At 36.5% G+C, this 17,537-nt stretch overlaps 1 protein-coding gene across 1 annotated transcript in view; it reads left to right on the forward strand.

Moving 5' to 3' along the window:
- The first annotated feature begins 2,771 nt into the window (after positions 1–2,771).
- LOC131968381 (sodium- and chloride-dependent taurine transporter-like) overlaps positions 2,772–17,537 on the forward strand; it is a 54,615-nt gene continuing 39,849 nt past the window's right edge. The window contains exons 1-2 of the mRNA XM_059329215.1: positions 2,772–2,962; positions 16,740–16,969. Of these exons, the coding sequence (XP_059185198.1) occupies positions 16,741–16,969 (229 nt within the window). The 5' untranslated portion in view covers positions 2,772–2,962; position 16,740. The remainder of the gene's footprint in view (positions 2,963–16,739; positions 16,970–17,537) is intronic.

Here is a 17,537-nt window from a genome sequence, read left to right on the forward strand (position 1 = left end):
GTCCATAGACCAAAAAAAAGCAGCATGTTTCCTGCTGTCAGCTGAACTCTAAAGTTTTGGCTTTTCCACAAGTTTCCATGTCCAATTTAATGCATCAACCATTTTTTAGCAAAGGTAAAAAAAATAAAAAAAATACCAAGTGTATTAACATTTCCTTTTGCAGAGATTTTTCTAATTTAGCTTTGTGCATTTAGCATTTGTAATGCAATCTTTTGTGTTTACTGTTTGTTTGTTTTTTATAATTTCTTTGTGTTTTTATCTGTGTTTTTTTTGTAAATTTTTTGTGCTTTTTGTGTTTTTTATGTGTGTTTTTGTAATTGTTGGTTTGTTTTTTCAGTGTGTTTGTATGTATTTTTGTAATTTTATGTGTGTTTTGGGTTTGTTTTTCATGTTTTATGTGTTTTTTGTAAAAAAAATAAATAAAAAAAATAAAAGGTGTTTTTTGTGTTCAAAATGTTGATCCAGTAAATAAAAATGAAAAAAAAAAAATAATCAGGGCATATAGGTGAGGTTGTCTTGAAAACAATGACACCAACATTAAGTGGTTTATACAGGCACACTGTAAAAAAAAATCTGTTTAATTTACGGTAAAATACCGGCAACTTTGGTTGCCAGAAATTCACTGTAAAAAATACAGTGAGCGTATGTAAATGTAAATATCAGCAAAAACTGTAATTTATACTGAATAATCCCATTACTTTTAGGATAATTGTGTCATCATGGTATTTCTCCATTCATTTTACATCAAAATTTTATATTTTTACACTAAAACTGTGTGCTTTCTGCTGTTTATGGCAGTTGAATTTAAAGTTTTATGATATTCTTTGATTTACAGTAATTAAAAGTATTCACTACGGTGATGTACAATGTTTAATTTGACAACCTATTTCTGATGCAATTTGACAGTGTTTTACTGTCATTTCTACAAAGGTTTTTTACAGTGCAGAATGAAAAGGAGCCCAAAACCGTCAAAATAGCCCCAAACTCCAAAGGGTAAAGTCATGTGAATGCTTAGACTTCTAAGATTTAAAATAAAATGAAAAATCTGACTGATAGCCAAGTTTGTGTGGAGAAAAAGGAGCCATGCATGAGATGTAAAGACAGACTGAAAGATGCTGAACAGAGACAGAAATTAATGAACAGGAAGTTGACACATTTTAAATCAGAGGGTTAAGGAGGTTTAAGGAGGTAGAAGTTGCTGCAGCCTTTACAAACACTGTTCACATTCAATTCTTTACATTAGCAGAGAGAATCAGAGCTGCTGCTGTTTGGCTGGAGGCGGATCAGCTGCACGAACTCCTCACACTGTGTTCCTTTATTTCCACCGCTGCGCGCACTCCAGCGTTTGCTCACGGGGACGCGCGTAATGGGGGGTGGGCGCGCGGCGGATGAGGGTAGCCAGGAGCGAGAGTGTGTGTCCGTGTGTGTGAGAGAGCCGGGTTAGATACCAGCCAACCAACTCGAGAAATGGGTGAGGGGGGGTCGGCCCCGGCCCCTTAATGCTGCATTCACGTGCAGTTCGTAAACCAAACACATCCTTACTTTGGAAACATTTCTGCGTCTCTTGTGGGATTCTTGAACCCTTTTGGAGTTCTTCACGACTTCACAATGTAAAAACGAAGCAGCATGGAGCCCTGCTGGAGGCTTCTCTACAAAGTTTACATGTCCGATTTAATGCATCAACCCTTTTTTCAGCAAAGCTAAAAAAAAAAAAAAAAAACACTTTCAAATGTAGTTTTTTTTGCAGAGATTTTTCTAGTTTTGCTGTGTGCATTCAGCATTTTTAATGCAATCTGTTGTGTGTTTTTTGTAATTTCTTTGTGTGTTTTATGTGTTTTTGGCGTGTGTTTTTAGGTGTGTTTTTGTAAAAAAAAATATTTTTTGTATTTTTTTTTATATTTGTGTGTTTTTATCTGTGTTTTTTGTGTGTTTTTGTATTTATTTGTGTTTTTAATGTGTTTTTGGCGTGTGTTTTATGTGTGTTTTTGTAAAAAATGTGTTTTTTGTATTTTTTTTATATTTTTGTGTTTTTATGTGTTTTTGTGTTTTTATTTGTGTTTTTGGTATTTTTTGTGTTTTTATTTGTGTTTTGTATTTTTTGTGTTTTTTATTATCTATTTTTCATATATATTTGTGTTTTTGTGTTTCTATGTGTTTTTTGTGTTTTTATGTGTGTTTTTTGCGTATTTTTATTTGTGTTTTTGGTAATTTTTTGTGTTTTTATTTGTGTTTCTGTATTTTTTTTGTGTGTGTGTTTTTTGTAAATTTGTTGTCTTTTTATGTGTGTTTTTTTCTAATTATTTTTGTGTGTTTTTTCTGTTCAAAATGTTTATCCAGGAAATCAAAATGAAAATAATAACCAGGTCATATATATCATCGGTTGTGCTAAAAAAACAAAACAAAAAAACAATGACTCCAACACATCTAGTAGATCTTTAAATGGTTCATACAGACAACACACCCCCAGACTCCAAAGGGTTAATTGTCAGTTGCTGATAACATTGACAATGGGAATGGATCATTTCTTGTGAAAGGATGATGTGGAGAATTTGTGCACCAATGCATAATAAAATCCATCCCGTGCGCGTGCAGAGATGCACCGGTCTCCACAGCTCGCATCACTTCCAATCCTTACTTTCGACTGCTTCGCTCGTGTTACGGCGCACTTGTCAGAAATCAGAGGCGGGCCCAGAAACAGCGTCACACAGCGCTCCTGTAGCTATCCGAGGAGGCAGGCCAGTGTTTTTCCACTGCGCGGATGTCTCATGTCCCCCCTGTTTTGAGAGACAAAGGTCAGAAAGAGAGGCTTATAAACAGGCTAAAATATAGGCTACCGACGCATCCAGCCCTCAGTCGCTCTCACGGACACAGGAGGACACGGACAAGACGACACGTACAAGGGACCGCGCTCTAAGGACATTAAAAGGACAAAATAATATCCAATATTACATCAACACAGCAGGTAACGGAAAAAAACCTACATCCTCGTTGCACACCTCTGAAGCGTGGCTGGGAGGGATGAATGTGCTCCTTTTTTAGTCATTTTATTATCATTTATTCTAATGATAATTATGATTTTAATGCTTTTTTTTGCATCTGTGTTGTTTGAATGGAATTTTTTTTTCGCAAACCAGGATGAGCATTTAAGAAGAGTTTTAGGGCATTTTAAGATGAAAAAAAGATTTTTTTTTCTTTCACAGTTTTATTGTGTTAATTGGTGCTTTTACTGGTTTTACTGGTGGGAGTGTGTTTGCAGGTGTGGAAGCGTGGTGATGTGGATTTGGACACAGGCTTGTGCGTTGATTCGTGCGCTGTTGGATTTGCAATATCTTTAAAGCTTTTTATGCATCCTAGTTATTCCATGTCTTTATTAATATGTGCAGAATATTTTCTACATGTGCGTCAAACGTTTTCAGGCTATATTTCATTTAGAATAATGTTTAATTTCCGTTTTGTTTAGGATGTCGAGCAGTCCGTTTTTCAAAAAAAAAAAATATTTTTCTTAGACTTTAGGTCTTTAGTGTGCATTTTCTCCAACATATGCAGTCCTAGAATGGAATATTTGACCCTTTTTCAGATTTTTAGGATATTGGAATGATAGGAAACAGTTTTTTTTCTTGCTTTAATTTATTGCCATTTAATTTCCTTATTGAACTAAGGCAGAAAAAGGGGAAGTGAAGCGCTCAGAGGCGGAGATGCTCGTCAGTCGCACGTTGCACATCATGCGCTGCTTCTCTCCAGCGCGCACCCTCTCTCTCTCTCTCTCTCTCTCTCTCTCTCTCTCTGGTTCAGCTCCTATGTCTCTCTGCCTCTCTCGCTCTGTTTGCAGCCTGTCTCTAATAGTCTCTCTACCTTTGTCTCGCTTCCTCTTCCCCCTTTCTGACTCGTGTTCGCTTCAGTCTGAGACTTTTTGGCGACAAAGTTATGACAATGACGCGCAGATTTTTGCAAAAATGTGAAGAGTTTTGTTGCAGAAAAATGTACATCTTGCCAGTTTTTCCAACATCTAAAGCTCCTCAGATGTCAAATGCATGAAGTGCATCATGTCTCTGCATGCAGCTTCCTTTTTTTTTTGCTCTGTTCGTGGGGTCCTGAGTCAACATGTGGCTCCCCTATGTTTTGTTATGGCTTAATAGGAAGAAAATGTTTAATGAGGGCTGCAAAGTTTCCTGAGCAGGGTTGGGTTGTGATAGCAGTCAACTGGGTCCATTTTGGATAAGTTTCAACATGGAAAATTACCCACAGTTGTTAAAGCTCAAAGTCCAACAAACCTGTAATGGATTTTTTTCAAGCAAAGAGCACTGTACAAATAATCCCGGATAGCAGCCAGATATTGAAAGACACAGGAAATGGTAAAACATGAGTTTTAATTCATTGGACACCATATTTTGAATTTAAATCCTGAGCCTATCTATAAATCAATTAAAACTTTAATTAGGTGAAAGTTAAGCCTGGTTAGTTTCGATAAGGTGTTTCAAAACTGTAGATTTACTGGCGTGTTTTCCAACTCCAACCCTGTAGATTTGAAGATGACCATATTTGGTGTCACAGCACATATCCTTCAAGGTTAGACTGATATGGGCGTTTGAAGACTTTTGTGCTCCAAATTGGAAGGATTCAGTGTTGCTTGCCCAGAACTTTGCTGTTGGCAGGGTAGAAAAGCCTCTGAGAGCCAGAGTAAAGAGCTGATTAGCTGTAGTTTAGTCTTTAAAATGTGGTGACCAACCACATTTTAGTCAGTATTGAAGGGAAATGTAGAAGCTGGAGGATAAAATTCTTAAACAAAATGTAACTTGACATATTTGGTCGCTGTTTTGTCGTAGATTTTTGTCATGGAACTCAATTGTTTTCTCACTGGCTGATGTACAGAACAGGTTCTACCTTAGTTACGACTGTGCAGACACAAAGCTGTGTGTGTGTGTGTGTGTGTGTGTCTGTGTGTGTCTGTGGTGTGTGTGAGACAGAGAGAGAGCTCCTGGCCCTGAGTTTAATCAGATCTTGGCTGCTGTAGAGTCCTGTGTGTGTGTGTGTGTGTGTGTGTGTGTGTGTGTGTGTGTGTGTGTGTGTGTGTGTGTGTTCTTGTACTTCCTACATAGTGAGGACCAGAACATGTTTTTGAAAAGTGAGAGCATTTCGGTCTGAGACTTCAGACTTTGTTTTAGGGTTAAAGGTTACATGATAATGATAATTAACTGAAACTATATTGTGTGGTTACAAAACTAACTAAAATTATAGAGAAAATGTCCTTCGTTTTCGTCTTTGTCAACTTTTAAAGAAATAAAGGCAAAATTTAATACAAATACCCCATTACAAAAAACTAAAACTAATAAAAACTAAACTAAAACTAGCAAACTCACTCTAAAAACTCATTAAAACTAACTGAATTTGAAAACAAAAATTCACAACCAAACTAAAACTAATGAAAAATCAAAAACTATTACAACCTTGCAAGGGAATTCACTATTACAATGAGGGTCCTCACAAAGATAGAAGTACAAGAATGTGTGTGTGTATGTGTGTGTGTGAAATCTCAGCCAGCAGCACATCAGCATGCAGGGTCATTTCTACAAATGAAACCTGAGAGGGGGAGAGATCGTACCGTGACACAGGAAATAAAACCATCACTGAGCTGCTTTCAGAATGAGGCTCTATGACTGAGTGTCCTTGGACATCAGCTCTTACTGGAGTGTCGAAGCTACTGTACATATTAACCAGCATGAACCACTGACCCACATGCACACCAAATAATTGTGTTACTTTTTAAACGGCTCATAACCAGCTTTTAAAGACTTCATTTGCCTTTTGCAGCTGAAGGTGAAAGCAATAAAGTTGTTTATTTACAGCCCTCTGTAATGGGAGGGTCGGTGCCAAGCGCAGGACAATGGAAGTGAATCATTGTTATAGGAGGTGAATGATACACGGCGCCCCCTGGTGGCAGCCACACCTGTTTACTGACCGATGTGTGATGTGTTGGATAAACTCTGCAACAAACTGCCATTGCAACAACTGCAAAAAAATGTAACATTGACAGTTCCATGGTGCAGAAAAATGAAGCCAAAGTGGTTGTGCTAAAAACTGCAATTCCTCAAGTGACCACTAGGGGCTGGCTCCAAAACAGAGTAAATGCTCAAAGATTACTATATTGCAGCATTTGTCTCATGTTAGAAAAAATGGTTTTGGTGTTTACTGACCGATGTGTGATGTGTTGGATAAAGTCTGCAACAAACTGAAAAAAAAAAAAAAAAACATTGACATTGAAAGATGAAGCCAAAGTGGTAGTGGCAAAGACTGCAGTTCCTTAAATGGCCACTAGGGGCTGGCTCCAAAACAGCGTAAATGCTCAAAGATTACTATATTGCAGCATTTGTCTCTGGATAAACTCTGCAGCAAACTGCAACTGCAACAACTGCAAAAAAATAACATTTACAGGTGCAGAAAAATGAAGCCAAAGTGGTTTTGCTAAAAACTGCAGTTCCTCAAATGGCCACTAGGGGCCGGCTCCAAAACAGAGTAAATGCTGAAAGATTACTGTGTTGCAGCATTTGTCTCATGGTAGAAAAAATGGTTTTGGTGTTTACTGACCGATGTGTGATGTGTTGGATAAACTCTGCAACAAACTGCAAAAAAAAAATAACATTGACAGTTCCATGGTGCAGAAAGATGAAGCCATAGTGGTGGCGGCAAAGACTGCAGTTCCTCAAATGGCCACTAGGGGCCGGCTCCAAAACAGAGTAAATGCTCAAAGATTACTACGTTGCAGCTTTTATGGAAGTGAATTATTGTTATCAAATCAAAGCAAATAGTCTTTATTGTCATTATATAGTTCCCTATACAACAAAATGGGAGGTGAACGACACACGGCAGCAGACCGGCGCCCCCTGGTGGCAGCCACACCTGTTTACTGACCGATGTGTGATGTGTTGGATGAACTCTGCAACAAACTGCAAAAAAAAAAAATAACATTGACAGTTCCATGGTGCAGAAAGATGAAGCCGAAGTGGTTGTGCTAAAAACTGCAGTTCCTCAAATGGCCACTAGGGGCTGGCTCCAAAACAGAGTAAATGCTCAAAGATTACTGGGTTGCAGCTTTTGTCTCCTGGTAGAAAAAATGGTTTTGGTGTCTTGCTAATATCCCCTTTTCATGACAACTATATGGGGAGAGAAATTTGATATAACTCACATATTTTAATTATTTAAAGGCTTGAATTTATCCATAGTCAAGAGTGTGGAATGAACTAACAAGCTCAACTTTTAAGTCACCACCGATGAAATTGATGTTCTCAGAATTCTAGAAAATCTGCAGTTTAACTTAGTCTGCCACAACAAAAGAGTTCATGGAGAATGCTTCTGTCTAAAAGACTTAAAGTCAACAGAAGAAATAGCAGTTAGTCTTTACAATGTTAGGTTTTATATTGGTTTATGCTAAAGAACAATGATTTTCGTCTTGTATTTAGGGTAAAATTTAGGCCGTCCAATACCTGTTTTTGGCTAGTCATTAAAGAAGCTATGTTGCTCTTTTCTTGGGGTTATCGGATTGATCGTACATATATGCTCACAAGAGATATTCATGCAGCAAAATACCTGTAATAACCTTACGATTTTAACCGTAGTCTTCACATATATGTGTAGAATTTGTGTTTGATAATAGCATCTTTCAGATTGTTCTGATGGCATGCATTGTGGCAAACTAAGGCAACCCTGGTGTGACTAGTTGCAGTTTATTTGGCTATCGGAGACATGCGGTGCTGTTAGCTATGGTGTAATTCTGCAGGCTACCACCAGATGGCGCAAAAATTGAGGAAGCCATTTTCAATGATATGCTGTTAACCCTTTGATGTACAACATATTGACCCCCCTTCTAATGCACAACATGGTAAAATTAATCCCCCATGTTGTTTAATGCTGCTGTGTGTTTCTGTGCTCTATCTTTTAATATCAACTTATTTTTATTAATTGAATATTCCAATTATTCTAAAAAGATCTTGTTTTTGCTAACAACAGATGATTATTTCCATTTTGCCTCTCACACTTTATGAAGAAAAAGCGTTTTTGTTTTACTACATAGCTAAGTACTTGGCTAAGTAGCTTGCTAAGCTAACTACTTAGCCAAGAAGTTAGCTAAGTAGTTAGCTTAACAAGCTCCTTAGCTAACTACTTAGCCAAGAAGTTAGCTTAGTAGTTAGCTTAGCAAGCTCCTTAGCTAAATACTTAGCCAAGAAGTTAGCTAAGTAGTTAGCTTAGCAAGCTCCTTAGCTCAATACTTAGCCAAAAAGTTAGCTTAGTAGTTAGCTTAGCAAGCTATTTTGCTAAATACTTGTTGTGCATTAGAAAGGTAGTGAAACAAAAAGGGATTTTATTAAAATGAATAAAGGAAAACATAAAATTAGGATGTATGATGACCAAAAACAAGCTAATTGAGTGGAATACTGAATGATGAAAATAATTTATTGCAAAGATATAGAACATAAAAACTCTGTCGGGTCACTTTAGACCCATGTTGTGCATCAAAGGGTAAAAATTGGGATGCAAAGAATCAATTAATCTGCCAATCATTTTTGTCTTATGACCAGCCCTACTCTTACTCATGTTTTGTCACCGTGACAAGTTTAAATAACCAGCATTTTTTTGTGCTTGTCCAGTGACCACAGCAAACCGCTCTGTTCCGCTTCTTCTTCTCTGCTTCCTCTTTATTATTTAGAATCTCGTGCTCAGACCTGGTGGCAGCGGGGTATTTTGAGGCCTTACTTGCTGATACAGTGTTCATGCAAAATTAGTGTTAGCAGTTTGTACTTCCCGCATATCTGATATGACACGAATTCAGGGTTGAAATGATAAAAGCCGGCGTGTTCTTCTTCTTCTTGCAGCCAGCACATAATTCATGATAAACCCCAGCTTAGCACTAAACTGACTCACTCAGGATAAGAGCAGGGATCTCTGTCTGAGCAAAACCTCCAAAAATACCCTAATAACCCTGCTCTGATGTAACACAGAATGATCTGTTGATTTCAGATAATGCCATGAATGCCTTGAGTTATATTCTGACACAGTCTAGATGCAAATCTTAGTTGATATCCTGCAGAGTGAGATAATGAGATGCATGGCCGTGTGTGCAAACAAGAAGCCTGTTGACCTCGATGACATTTAGTGCTAGAATGCAAAAAAAAAAAGCAACCGTGCTTGTTGACTTAAGTTAGATAAGACTGAAAGGTATGCAACTCTCTGTTTTTCTTTAACTTTTTATACTTCTTGTTATCTCTGTTTGTGAGCGTTTCTGTTACAGTCCTTCATTCCTGCGCTGATACTCTTTGTGCTGTCCCTAATCTTGCTCAGTTTCATTTTATCTGTTTCTGTCACATCTATTTCTGTCTTTATCTGCGTGACTCACATCATAAAAATACAAAAACACACAAAAATGACAAAAAACACACAAAAAACACGAAAAAAACACAAAGAAATTACAAAAAACACAAAGCAATTATTAAAATATTTAGAGAAAAAACGCTAAACACAAAAGATTGCATTGCAAATGCTAAATGCAAAAAGTTAAATTAGAAAAATCTCTGCAGTTGTTTTCAAGACAACCTCATCTATTTGACCTTCATTTTGACTTATTGGATCAACATTTTGAACACAAAAAAAAACACATAAAACATGAAAAACAAACCAAAAAAACACAGAAAATTACAAAAAACACATACAAACACACTGAAAACACACCAAAAACATAATAAAAATACAAAAAACACACAAAAAGTACAAAAAACACGCATAAAAAACACAAAGAAATTACAAAAAACACATTATAAAAAAGCAACGTGCTTGTTGACTTAAGTTAGATAAGACTGAAAGGTATGCACCTCTCTGTTTTTCTTTAACTTTTTATACTTCTTGTTATCTCTGTTTGTGAGCGTTTCTGTTACAGTCCTTCATTCCTGCGCTGATACTCTTTGTGCTGTCCCTAATCTTGCTCAGTTTCATTTTATCTGTTTCTGTCACATCTATTTCTGTCTTTATCTGCGTGACTCACTTTTCTTTCTAACTCTCTTTTTTACCAACCACTCCTCCCCGTTTCTCGGTTAACTTTTAACAGCTCCTTCTTTTACTTTGTCCCTCTGCCCCTCACCCATTTCCCTTTGTCTTCCTCCCCTTTTCAACACAATTATACGCACAATGTGGTCTGTCACTTTCTGTTTTCTCAAAAACATAAGTGCTGTGGAAGAAAGATCAAATAAGTGGGAGCTAATGGGCAGGAGGGAAGGAGAGTAAGATGCAGGCAGAGGCAGGAGGGAGTAGAAGGAATGATGCCGGACAAAAGGAGCACAAAGAGGAATAAGGAAGGAGGAAATGAAGGAGAAGATAGAGGTGGTGGAGGACAGGAGGAGAAGAGAGGAGAGGAGGTAAATCAGTGGAGGAGAGAACACGTGCCTTAGAAACAGAACAAGGGATAGATGATGAAGTACATTTTTGGAGAGATGAGGAGCTTAAAAATAAAAGTTTTGAAGCCCGAAGTAGCTTTTTTGCAATAATGAAGCTAATACTACTAAAAAAAAGTAATTATACATATTATATTATATTTTATAATATATAATTTTTTATTTTTTTAAATTAAAAAAAATATATATATATTTTATTTTATAAAATATAATATATATTTTTTTATTATATATATGAAATAAATTTAAAAAATAAATATATATATTATATTTTATAAAATAAAAATAAATATATATATATGTATCATAAGATATAATATTATATATATATATATATATATATATATATATATATATTTTTTTTTATTATTTTATTTTATATATATAGAGATATTTTTATTTTATTTTTTTATCATTATTATTAATTTAAACAAAACACAACATAAATTACCAATGGACAAACGCAGTAAAAAAAAAGAAAAAGAAAGAAAAAGAACAACAACAACAACAACAACAAAATCAAAACTAATATATTTTTATATGTTGTCGAAGTAAAAAGGGAGGAGAAATCAGGATACTGGAAAAAGAGGAGGATGAGGAGAAGGAGTGAAAGAAATGTGGAGCAGAGGAGGAGGAGGAGGAGGAGGGAGAAGAGGAGAGGATTTAATAGGTGGTCAGTCCAGTGGAAATATACATGGTCTTAAAATAGGAGAGTGTGTTATGTAAGTGGTTTGAAAGTGAGTGTGTGTGTGTGATGTTGGCTGGTTCTGAAGTCACTACATGACTCTCGGCCCAGAAATCACACACACACACAGACACCAGACAATGAGTCTCTATGTTTTACACCAAACTTTTGGCCCGAGCCTTAAATCATCCCACAGTTCACAGCGATTCCCACGAACCACTTTCGTTCTTTGGAAGTCGTTTTTTAGGCAACGATGCAACAAAAACATTTCCTGCTCATTTATCACTTCTGCCGTCCAGGAAATTTTGAAAATAACTCCTTTCGACACGTTGGACAACAACTTCAAACAACTCTCTGTGCTTGAATTGTGAATCTGAAAACTCCTCGTCCGACAATTAAACTTTTAAAACAGAATGGTGACGTCTTTGGTTCATGGTCTTGTGATGGAGCCTCTCTGCATGGCAGCTTCTGATTAACCTGATGTGCCAAATGGTTTTCTACACAGAAGCATCTGAGAAGCATTGGAAGCTGTTTGGAATGAACGTCTATGTCAGTGATTCCCAACAGGGGGGGCTCCAAAGATCTGCCGGGGGTCGTGAAGCCCTCTTGATTTTAAGGGATGTAATAAATTTAATGTGTTAAATATAGATGAGTCAGCATTTAATTCATTAGTGGGACAAAAACAACTAAATAAGGGCTACATTAAACGTTTATTCATTTATTTAAATAGAAAAATCACTCTAGAAAAGTTTAAAAATAAAGGCTGTATCGCGAGAACAAGGACATGTGTAACATCCCTCCTGCAGAATACACAGGTAACCTCACCTAGCGGTAACCTCACCTAGCGGTAACCTCACCTAGCGGTAACCTCGCCTAGCGGTAACCTCGCCTAGCGGTAACCTCACCTAGCGGTAACCTCACCTAGCGGCAACCTCACCTAGCGGTAACCTCGCCTAGCGATAACCTCACCTAGCGGCAACCTCACCTAGCGGTAACCTCGCCTAGCGGCAACCTCACCTAGCAGTAACCTCACCTAGCGGTAACCTCACCTAGTGATAACCTCACCTAGCGGTAACCTCACCTAGAGGTAACCTCACCTAGCGGTAACCTCACCTAGCGGTAACCTCACCTAACTGCAGCCAAATTGTCCATTTTTTAAGTTTTATTAGAATACTGGTTGATACAATAAGCTTAGGGATCTATATATAATATGTTTTAGCTGTAAATAAAACAGTCTTAACCAAAATATACTTATGCCGTCATTAACTTGTATGTATCCTCAAACACCCATGATAGAATATTAAGTGTTGAGAGAAAGTTAGTAATATTACTGTGGTGAACAGTGTTGCTAATACAACATTTTTAATTTCTAAAGCAGTACCAGAGTGAAAATCTCCAAAATTTTCAAATCTGTTGAACTCAACAAGGTTTAAGGAGGATGCAGAAACATAAAGTAGCAAAACAAAGTATTCAAATTAACACACACAGAGTACTTTATTAGTTATTAATAATTAATATTAATGTGCATCAGTATTGACTGTGGAGCTTATTAACTCCCTGTTATTCTACTCCTTTATATCTCCCCTTTCTTCCCTCTCTTGTTCTGCAACATAGTCTTTGTAATGCATTCTAGATGGCTGAATATGTTGAATAATGCAAAAAGAAGAGTTCTAGATTTACCTTCTTAAATCACAAGAGATGTGGGGGAAAAAGAAGAAAGTTTTTTTTTTTTTTTATTATGCACGATGTTACCAACTCTGTGCAAGTTTAATTTGGTACATTCCACTTATATTTTGGTAGCTGTTTTTTAGATGCATAAAAAGTGTCCTTGGAGTGCCACAAGGCCCAGTTGTCGGTCCTCTACTTTTCATTCTGTTAGCATTAGTTGTCATTACCTGCAGGGATGATAAATGGGACAGGTGATTATTTTATAAAAAATAAAAAAGCAAGACTAAAAGACATCTAAAAGACATGATACAGTATCAGCAAAGCAGCCCGTCTGACGTCAGTTTGCTTTTGTTGTTGAATAAGTTAAACACATCTTGTTCCTAAAGTGTATGCTTCTCGGAAAATATAAATATTTAAACTCATTGCTGTTATTTCTCACATTGTAGCTGTTTTTGTTATTCACTTTAATACGTCAGTCTGCTTCTGTGCTGGAAATAATATTGTTATCACTCATGGCCATTTACTGTCTACTGCTGTTAACAGTGTGTCACAGACATAATAGAGTCCACTGTCTCTTCAAGCAGGAAATACTTACACACACACACACACACACACACACACGCACACAGCACATGCTTTCAGTTTCCTCAGTGTTATTAATTAACTGTCTAGGAAGTTAGTCATGAAAATATAAGTGTGTTCGTGAAATCATTAACTAGTTTTACAGATCCGTTATAGAGCTATGAGATAGATAGCAGATATACTGTACACACACACACACACACACACACACACACACACACACACAAAGAGGACAGTTGAACTCTGGCCAGCAAAACAAATGCGTTTCAGTTGCTACTTATAAGTCATTATTTTAAGCCAAGCCCTGTCCTATTGTCTTATTTCCAACATGGTCTTACAGGAATCCGTGGAATAGCCACAGAATCACTCAAATTTCCGTGAAACTGACACGGATTTGGCTACAATGCAAGTTAATGACAGTCATATCCCGTGGCTATTCCAACATACAAAGTGATTATGTACATTCACTGAGTGAATATTTAGAAAATAAAACATATATTTCTCGCTAGAAATGTGATCAAAATCCATTTTTATGCAGAAACTAAGTCAAAATATTGATTTTTTTTCACTAAAAATGAGAGAACTGTCCGCCATGTTTTTTGTTCTGACCGCCGGGACCTTGAAAGTCACGTGACTTGGAACAAACCAATAGGAACAAATATCCATGGAATAGCCACGGGATATGACTGTCATTAACTTGCATTGTAGCGAAATCCGTGTCAGTTTCAGGGAAATTTGAGTGATTCCGTGGCTATTCCACGGATTTTGAGTTAGGCAAATCCGTGGCTATTTCCCGGATTCCTGTGAGACCAGGTTCTTTATATCCTAACCCCAACCAGCAGTTCCAATCCAAAACATTAACCAGGTGTTATAGACTGTCAGTGACTGTGCAACTATTCAAAATGTTAAATAGAAACAGTGCATACTTTTCAAAAGAATATGTTGCTAGAATATGTTTTATTTATTTATTTATTCATTTTGGAAACAAATCTACCATTGGGATTTATCTAAAATGTAGTTTTTTGTCCTCCGTGTAAACATCTCGCAGAAATTCAGATTGAGAGTGAATGAATGAGTGAAACAAAGAGAGAAAAGCTGAGTGTACAGCAGTCTGGCAGATGGAAAGAGATAAAGACGTGACATTTTCCAAAATGACAGACATCTGCTGACTACTAAGTATGCTCCTCTCAATATCTCTCTCTCTCTCTCTCTCTCTCTCTCTCTCTCTCTGTCATGGCCACTGTCAAGTGGAAATTTACAGCTCTGGTTGTGTCACGTGGCCCTGATCGCACTGCTTAATCATTCCGTCCAATCACAGAGTCACATTTCATAGTTTTGATGAGGAAGGGAGAGAGGAGGGGTAGAGGCAGGTCTTTCTATTTTACCTCTGTATTCAAGACTGAAGATCCCTAAATTAAACCATTAAAGTGGATTTTAAAAAAAAAAAAAAAAAAAACAGGTTTGTTTTGGCTTGTGCCTTTCATTCAGAGCAGACAATTCAACCTTTTTGTGTAATTCAACCAAAATGTTCAGGCTACATGTGTGTATGCTTTTATTTGCTTTGGCAACACGTTTCACACCAGTGAAGCAAAGAGTGTGACTGTGTGGTTAGGTAAAGTGAAAGCTTACACCGTTTACAGGATGGAGGGAAACCTTCGTTATCTGGAAGTGTGTACGCTGCAAAAAAGCCAACTTGTATTTTTTGGCCTAAAAAGTGATTTAATTTGGTAAAACTTGGAAATATAAATTACTGACATTTAGGGTATTAATGTAAGTTAGCACAACAAAGGAAGCCAGTTGTCTGCTCAAAAACAAGTTGGTGAGTTGTTGTTACTTATATCTTTAAGTTGGGGTTCACAACAAGGGACAATAGTTCTGATAACTCTTATTTCTTTGTGGGGAAATTCGGTCATTATCGAAAGCTAGCGGCTAACTGATGCTAGCTGCTAACTGATGCTAGCGGCTAACTGAAGCTAGCGGCTAGCTGATGCTAGCGGCTAACTGATGCTAGCGGCTAACTGAAGCTAGCGGCTAACTGATGCTAGTGGCGCTGCTTGTTACAGCTACAAGAGTAGCCATTAGCGTATCAATGCTAACTCAAAATTGTGGTCACAACATTAGCTGACATTTCATAGCGGCGTTACAATCGTGCCAGAGAAATTCAGAGTTGAGCAAACTCAAAAACAAAACTTAAAATATTTAGTTTAATTGTCCAACTAAAAATTGTTGTAAATAAACAGGATAATTGCAATGTATACATAAAAAAAACATATATCTGCTGAAGGACAGTGGGCTCTATCCTGAGATGAGATGTTCTTGATGTCTGCATTGGGTGTCAGCAAAGTATGAGGAGAAACCAAAGACTGTATATAAATAATGGATGTACACGGACACAGACCATATTTGGACTGTGGAGGACTGAGAGAAGCTGCTGCTAACTCATGTTAGCATTAGCTGGAGCATTAACTGGGATGTTAGCTTTGGCTAGCAAAAAACAGAAACAATATGTACGTTACTGACCTCATAAAACTGAGCAGCGACTCCTTGGAGTGTCTGTTCGTCCAACCAAACACTGAACAATTGGTTATTATGTGTATTTTTTGTTCATTTTGTGTCTTTTTTGTCATTTTGTGTCTTTTTTTGGTCATTTTGTGTCTTTTTTTCAGTCATTTTGTATCTTTTTTGGTCATTTTGTGTCTTTTTGAAGTAATTTAGTTTTTTTTCTGTCATTTTGTGTCTTTTTTTGTAAATTTGTGTCTTTTTTTGGTCATTTTGTGTCTTTTTAAAGTAATTTAGGTTTTTTTTGGTCATTTTGTGTCTTTTTTTAGTAATTTTGTGTCTTTTTTTGGTCATTTTGTGTCTTTTTAAAGTAATTTAATGGTTTTTTCAGTCATTTTGTGTCTTTTTTTTTGGTCATTTTGTGAAAGTGAAAATAGGGTTAAATTTATGAGACCAAACCGCTAAACGTCCTTTTTTTTATATCTATATAATGTTATATATAATAATTATTATAACAGAACCACAGATTAAATATTTATAATAAAAAACAGTTGGCCAAAAAGAAACTGCAACTATGATAACAAGCTTCAGGTCTTAGGTAGTGCAAAAAATAAATAAATACAATAAACAATAACAATTAGAACAATATTTTGTATGCTGTGCACAATATTAGGCAAGCTTGATAAGTCGACTTTTCTCTGCTTCATTCTGGGACTTCAAGAGAAAAAATAACACTTTTCATCGATACTTTTGAAAATGAGTATCGTATCTATTAAGATCTGATAATCTGTTTGGGTTTTAATGTATTGACAGACGTATCTAAAGGCTGATTGATAACCATTGGATTCTTCTTCTGTTTCCTGTTTCTACAGAATGGCTCAGAAAGAGAAACTTCAATGCCTGAAGGATTTCCACAAGGACACTCTGAAGCCGTCTCCCGGTAAAAGCCCTGGCACCCGGCCTGAAGACGAGGCGGAGGGCAAACACCCCCAGAGGGAGAAGTGGGCCAGCAAGTTGGACTTTGTTCTGTCTGTGGCTGGCGGCTTTGTTGGTTTAGGGAACGTGTGGCGTTTCCCGTACCTCTGCTACAAGAACGGTGGAGGTGAGGCATTAAATTAACCTATGAATGAATGCTTTATAAACAGAAAAATTAAATAAAATCATGTCTTTACAAAAGAATCCATCAGACAGCAACCGAAAAAGGAATAGGCTGAAGCCCCACTAAAGGCTTATTTTTGCCGATCATGTACCTTCTACACAAATTTTGTGTTTTTTCAGTCAATTAGTGTCTTTTTTTTAAGTAATTTAGGGTTTTTTTCTGTCATTTTGTGTCTTTTTTTGTCGTTTTGTGTCTTTTTTTTAATAGTAATTTTGTGTCTTTTTTGTCATTTTGTGTCTTTTTTAAAGTAATTTAGTTTTTTTTATGTAATTTTGTGTCTTTTTTTGTCATTTTGTCTTTTTTTAAGTCATTTAGTTTTTTTTTTGTCATTTTGTGTCTTTTTTTTGTAATTTTGTGTCTTTTTTTGTCATTTTGTATCTTTTTTTAAGTCATTTAGGGTTTTTTTCAGTCATTTTGTGTCTTTTTTTAAGTAATTTAGTGTTTTTTCTGTCATTTTGTGTCTTTTTTAAAAATAATTCTGTGTCTTTTTTGATAATTCTGTGTATTTTTT

The sequence above is a fragment of the Centropristis striata genome, chromosome 3 (assembly GCF_030273125.1).
Source record: "Centropristis striata isolate RG_2023a ecotype Rhode Island chromosome 3, C.striata_1.0, whole genome shotgun sequence".
Taxonomy (NCBI): domain Eukaryota; kingdom Metazoa; phylum Chordata; class Actinopteri; order Perciformes; family Serranidae; genus Centropristis; species Centropristis striata.